Source organism: Fukomys damarensis, unplaced genomic scaffold, assembly GCF_012274545.1.
Source record: "Fukomys damarensis isolate Sample0158 unplaced genomic scaffold, DMR_v1.0_HiC HiC_scaffold_12, whole genome shotgun sequence".
In the NCBI taxonomy this organism is placed as follows: Eukaryota; Metazoa; Chordata; class Mammalia; order Rodentia; family Bathyergidae; genus Fukomys; species Fukomys damarensis.
The window spans coordinates 19042480-19049327 of NW_022900924.1; the positions used below are offsets into that span (position 1 = coordinate 19042480).

The window sequence follows — 6848 nt, forward strand, 5'->3', positions numbered from 1 at the left end:
TCCCAAATTTTTTTTTTTTTTTTTCTTTCTTTTTCAAGACAGGGTCTCACCATATAGCCCGGGCTGGCCTCAAACTCACGGCAATCCTCCTGCCTCAGCCTCCCAAGTGCTGGGATTGCAGGTGTGTGCCACCACACCAGGCACCAAACTTTTTTTTTGTTTTTGTACCTGGGATAGAACTCCGGCCCTTGTACTTGCAAGGCAGGTGGGAGAACCACTGAGCCAAATCCCCGGCCAAAAATATATTTTTTTAAACTTTGTATTTGTAGCGGTCCATGTTTGCAGTGCATAATGATCACATTCATCACAGGGAGTTGGCACATAAACAACACATGTCCCTTCCTCCTCCTCTCTCCCATCTCTTGGTTTCCTTCCTGTTATTCACAGCCTCTTAGGGGACAGGCGAGGTTCTAGGTGTTTTACACTGATGACAATCCTGTGGTTGTCACTACCATTGCTTTTCATTCCTCTGGGGTCCTAGGGGATCAACCCAGGGGCTCATGTACGTTAGCCCAGTGCTCTACCACTAAGGGACACCCATAGACCTGTTTTTTTGGTACTGGGGATCGAACTCGGGTCCTTGAGCTTGTGAGGCAGGCGGTGGAACCACTGAGCTAAATCTCCGAGACCTGTTTTATTTTTTATTTTGAGAAAGTGTTTTGATAATTATCCAGGCTGTCCTAGAACTTGCCATCCTCCTGCCTCAGACTCCTAGTAGCTAGGATTACAGGTGCACACAATCACAACTGGCTGAGTCATGTTTAATAAATGAGCAAACTGGGAACCTGTGAGGTTAAGGAACAGCCCGAGGTCCAACAGTGAGCTGCGTGACCAGGAGTCGGGTCTACAGCCACACTTTGTCACTGTGGTGTACTGACAGTGTCCAACACCGGTTTTGTTTTGGCTTTTTAATTTTAGAAGAATTTATAGTAGAGAAAAAGATAACCTTCAGTGATATCTACAATTTTGAAACAGCTGGTTGCGGTGGTGGCACATGATTGTAATCCCAGCATTCTGGGAGGCTGAGGCAGGAGGATCACAAGTTCTAGTCCAGCCTGGGCAGCAATCTATTTCAAGAAAATAAAAAAGGGCCAGGGATGTAGCTCAGGGCACAGGTCCGGTGTTCTGTCCCTGGCAGCCTGTCCCAGGTTTGAGATCCAGATGTTGGAGACATGCTGGCTACTGTTCCCTAGACCCAGATGCACACCTCTTCCCTGTCGCTTGTTCCCAGGAGGGAATGCTCCCCAAGCCATTCACACCAGGAAGCCCAGTCGTCAATTTCCTCCTCATACCCCAGATGCGCTCTTGACCCCCAAAGCTAATCCAGAGAGCAAACCGCCTCAGGCCAGGCCTCCATCCAGTCCCTCCCACACACACCCTCAGCCTGCCCCAGGCACAGGCCATTTCACTGGTCATGTTGGGCTTGAATTCCAAAGAAATGACAAAAGAAGACCTCTAGAGCCTGGCATGATGGCACACACCTGTAATCCCAGCACCACGGGAGGCTGAGGCAGGAAGATCACAAGTTCAAGCCCAGTGTGGACAACTTAGTGACTTAACGGGACCCTGGATCAAAGTAATTTTAAAAAGGGCTGGGGATATAGCTTGGTGCAGAGGCCCTGGGTTCAATCCTCAGTACTAAAGGAACAACCCCCCTTAAAGGCCAATAATTATTGAGGCAGGAGGATCCCTGTAAGTTCCAGGCCAGCCTGAGCTACACAGCGAGACCCTGTCTCAAAAACCAGAATGAGAGAGACAGAGAAGAAACAATTATTTCAGCATGAACCCAGCCATACAGCATAGTCCATCTGGTGATGGACCTGGCCACTAAACCCGAGTGTGTGCGAGGGACAGAGGGTGACTGGCACCCCAGGGTAGCAGAGTAAGAGGCACAAGTCACGCCCCTATTCAGAACCCAGCATGCAACTTAAAACTGAAGGATTATTTATACCTCTGGAATTTTCCATTTAATATTTCTGGACCACAGCCAGGAGTGGTGGCGCACTCCTGCCACCCCAGCACTCAGGAGGCCGAGGCAGGAGGATCCCTGTGAGTTTGAGGCCAGCCTGGGCTATCTAGTGAGACCCACCACACTGGCCGCGGGAGAGGAGGCCTCTCTGCCCCGCCAGCCTCCCTGAGCCCCGACTGCTCCCCAGCCCTTGTGCAGCAGAAGCAGGGACAGCAAGGTGACTCACAGCTTCTTCATGATCGTCCGCTCCCCTTTGCCGTGCTCGGCACCTCTGGGCCTTGGAACCACAGCTGCTTTCTCTCGTCTTGCTCCTGAGCCTTCTCTTGGGGGAATCAGTCCACTGGGGAAGGAGGGAAATAAGGGTGTTGTTGTCCTGCAGGACTCCTATCTGCCCCACTCCGGAAGTGCAGGCTTTTAGTAGTTATTATGATCTAAGTAGCAGAGTCAGAGGGATTCCCATGCCAAGAATTCCGACATGGATGCCTCTTCTTCCTGTCTAACGGAACTGGCTAGAAATCCAAGCTCTCCACTTCCTTGGTATGTGACTATGTATAAATTCTCTAATGTGTAAGCCTGGTATTCCCACCCCACACAGTGAGGATAACAGTAGCTACCTCCTAAGGCTGGGGATTAAATGAGATACTATATGGTGTCTGCTGGGCATGGTGGCCCAGGACTGTAAGCCAAGCTCAGGAGGGTGAGGTGGGAGAATTGCAAGTACAAGGCCAGCTTGGCCAATTTAGCAAGACCTGGTCTCAAAATAAAAACTAAAAAAGGCTGGGGGTGTGGCCCAGCAGAAGGTCAGGAGTGTACATACAGGAAACCTTGTGTTCAATCCCCTATTCCCAAAATAAGTAAATACAAATTCCCTATTTTTTTCTTTTCTTCAGTACTGGGGATAGAACTCAGGAACTTGTGCTTGCGAGGCAGGTGGCAGCACCACTGAGGTAAATTCCCTTCAAAATTCCCTATTTTCTTCCCTGTTGCGGCACAGATGAAGCTCAGCAGCAGAGAACTCTCCTTCCTCGGGCCGGTTCCAGTTCTCCTCAGCTGGTGGTCACCTCCCACCCTTCCTCCAGCACGGTGACCTCAGTGGCAGCCAAGGACACAGGAAAGGAAGCGTTAAGGCCACAGCAAGTCCCAGGGCCAGCCACAGCAAGAAACTCCACTTTTTCTTTGTTTGTAGTACCCAGAACTGAACCCAGGGTCCTCACACTGAGGTACACTCCCAGCCCATTTCTATTCTCAGGCGGATCTCACTAGTCGTTAGATTGCCCACGCTGGGCTCAAACTCGTGATGCTCCTGCCTCAGCCTTGCAGGGTGCTGGGATGACGCAGCCCTGTTGGCTCCCTGGCATCCACCTTGACAGCCGTCTCTGCACTCCGTGGGCGTAGACCTTTACTTTCTGTTTTATTCACTGCTATGCCCTAGATGCTTGGACAGTGCTCAGAACGTAGTAGGCCTCAGGAAATGAACTCAACAAAACCAAAGAACAAGCGACCCAGCACCCCCTACACACCTGCTTCTTGATCGTCGACTGCTCGACTGACTGCGGCCTTGCCCCCCCACCCCATCCCGCCCACCTCTGGTAGCAGCGCAGCTCCTCCTGCGCCAGCAGCAGCTGGGCCTTCAGCGAGTTGCGCTCCTGCAGCACCTCCTTCAGCTCCTGCAGGGTGAAGCGCGGCCGGTTGGGATCCGTGAGGTCCACGACCATCTTGTCCGGCCCCAGGTCCACCTGGAAGAGAAGACACCACTGACACAGCTTCCCAGGGTGGGCCCACAGCCTGCAAATCCCAGGCCTGAGAGCTTGGCTCCAGGGTCCCCAGGGTGCAGGCCGTGAGGTAATGGCACAATCAAAGGGAAGAAAAAAAAAAAAAAAAAAGGAGGAGGTGCCAGGCAATCCCAGCACTGGGGAGGTGGGGAGGCTCAGGAAGCTGAGGCAGGAGGATCTCTGCGAGACTGAGGCCAGCTTGGGCCACACAGTGTGTTCAAGGCCATAGTGCAGTACATCACGAGACCCTATCTCAAAAAAAAAAAAAAAAAACAATCCTCAGAACTGAAAATAAGTAAATGAATGAATTAGTTAAAAAAGAGACTCCAGGAGGTTTTTATGGGGGGGGTACCAGGAATCAAACTCAGGTCCTTGCACTTGCCAGGCAGACGTGGTGCCATGACCTACATCCCCGGCCCTCCAGAGATGTCTGCACACCCATGTTCACAATAGCCAAAAAGTGGAAGCAACCTGGTATCCACCACGTGCTGAATGGACCAACATGACACGGGGTGCACACCCGGGTGAATTACAGGGCCTTAAAAAGGAAGGAAATTCTGACGTGTGCCACAGCATGCGTCAGCTTGAGGACATCATGCTGGATGCAGTAAGTCTGTCACATAATAACCGTCGTTATGATTCCACTTCAGGAAGTGCCTAGAATCATACAGACAAAAAGTAAATGGACACAGTGGAGCCCACACACAGTCCCAGCACCTCAAGAGGCTGAGGGAGGAGGATCAATTGAGCCCAGGAGTTTGAGGCCAGCCTGGACAATGTAGCAAGACCCAGTCTTTAAAATTTAGCTAAAACAACAAAAATTAACTAACAGACCAACAAACAAAACAATAAAAAAACACATAGGTATGGTGGTGGACTCTTGTAATTCTCAGCACTTGGGAGGCTAAGGCAGGAGGATCACAAGTTTGAGCCCAGCCTAAGCAATTTAACAACTTAGTGAGACCCTGGCTCAAAGTTTAAAAAGGGCTGAGGAGAGTTCATTGTGAAGGCCCTGGATTCAATCCCCAGTACTGCAACAATAAATACAAACAAAAAAAACTCCAAAAACACACAAAACCCCCCCAGAAAGTAAAAAATAGTTATGGGAAATAGGGAAACTGGGTTTCAGTTTTGCAAGATGGAAAGAGTTCTGGAGATGGATGGTGGTTGTCATTAGTGTCACTGAGTGTACACTTAAAACTGGTGAAGATCGTAAATGTATACAATGTGTATTTTCCTGCAAGTAAAATAACTGAAATATCACCGCAAAGAGAGAAAAAAGCAACACCGGCCATTTCAGCGAACTGTCCAGAGACACTAAACGTGGGTTCTTCTGCCCCATGCCTTCCCCCACGCCCTTTCTCTTTCTTGGCACCAGAGATGGCCCACAGGACCTGCACACGGACCTACGTGCCTGGCCCTTTTTAATTAATTAATTGGTTTACTTTGAAATAGAGCTCAGCTCTGTGAGTTGCTCTAATCTGTGATGTTCCTGCCTCAGCTTCCTGGAGTGCAGGGATCGAAGGTGACACCACCACGCCCAGCTCCTCCTCCCACATCTTTTCTGTGGTTTCCATGAAAATGTGCCATCTCATCTATTACGCAACGACACTTGTCCGCTTAGCCCCACACGCGGAAGCCGCCCAGCCCTGAGCAGACCTTGGGGAGCCCATGAGGCTGTGTGGGAACAGCAGCCACACGCAGGCAAAGCCCAGCGGTACCGTAGCTCTCTCCACTCTCCAGAGCCAGCTACCAGTATGACACTTAAGTCATCAACGCTCTCCGGATACAGCCTCACCGTGACTCAGGGATGGGTGAAAAAGACACCAGGGAGCTGGCGGGGTGGCACAGGCCTGTCATCCCAGCACTCGGGAGGGTGAGGCAGGAGGATCACTGCAAGTGTGAGGCCATCCTGGGCTACTTCGTGAGATCCTGTCTCAAAAACAAAAAAATTCTGAAAGGTCAGAGGACGTAGCTCGGTGCTAAGCCTCCAAGTTCAATCCCCAGTGCCACAAAACAAAACCAAGCCATTTTGTTTCATCAATGTTGGATTGTGAGGTAAAGAGGTGTAAAACACTGCAATGCACTACTCTTGCCTTTAGTTTGCTGATTAACATACCTGCATAGGCCCATGCTAATTAGCTACTTAAACAGCAGGTCCAGCTCTTTATGTTTCCTTGTGCACCCTCCCTCCTCCCATACCTAAAGATTGCTTTGCCCGTTGTTGATTTTTACATAAATATACAGTCGATTCTCTTTTGTGCCTGGCTTCTTTCTCTCAATGTAACCACCACGAAATTCAGGCATACCTTCATGTATGTGTATGCATGCTGTGTTCTTTTTCAATGTTGTGTAGTATTCCAGGGCAGAAATAGACCACAACTTCTCAAATCTATTCTGGCAGGGGAGGTGGCTGCTCCTGTAATCCCAGCTGCTCAGGAGGCTGAGGCAGAAGGATCACAAGTTGGAGTCCAGCCTGGGCATCTCAGAGAGACGTTGTCTCAAAATAAAAAATAGAAAGGGCTGGGGATGTGAGCACGTGTGGAGACCTGGGTTCAATCCCCAGCACCAAAACACAACGAAAACAAACACCAAAAAATCCCCATTCTGTTGCCATCTGGGTTATTTCCGGTGTGGCACAAGGATGAGTCTTGAACATGTCTTTCTGTGGTCACACCCGCAGATTCCTCTTTCTCACAGTGTGACGCTGGCGGGCAGCCTCTCGAGAGCGCTTGTTAGAAAGGCAGAGTCCAAGGTCCCACCCAGGCTCTCTGGCTCAGGAGCCCTGGGCAGGGAGCCAGCGTCCCCCGCTAGGGACCACCCTGTGCGGTGCCTCTGTCGCTGAAGTGCGGGAACCCTCACTGCAAGTCAAGGTCACAGACGGTGGAGGCCGAGGGTTCACAACACAGCGCAGGTCCCTGCACCTAACAAGTGCCCGATAAACGCTTTCTCACACCGTCTCGGATCTGAGGCTTGAAGACTTGCACTTAGTTTGTTTCTCTCCGCGAGACAAGGTCTCCCTATGCAGTCCTCGCTGGCCTTGAACTCACTATGTATCTCCGGCTGGCCTAGACCTCGCGGCGACCGTCCTGCCTCAGCCTCCCGAG

The 6848-nt window shown here is 50.8% G+C and overlaps 1 protein-coding gene across 1 annotated transcript in view; it reads right to left on the minus strand.

Annotated features, from left to right (window-relative positions):
• Nucleotides 1–6848, minus strand: part of Rilpl2 (Rab interacting lysosomal protein like 2) — a 20861-nt gene that overhangs the window by 513 nt on the left and 13500 nt on the right. The window contains exons 4-5 of the mRNA XM_010604539.3: nucleotides 3554–3705; nucleotides 2196–2309 (exon numbers count right to left, since the gene is read on the minus strand). Coding sequence (XP_010602841.1) covers nucleotides 2196–2309; nucleotides 3554–3705 — 266 coding nt within the window. The remainder of the gene's footprint in view (nucleotides 1–2195; nucleotides 2310–3553; nucleotides 3706–6848) is intronic.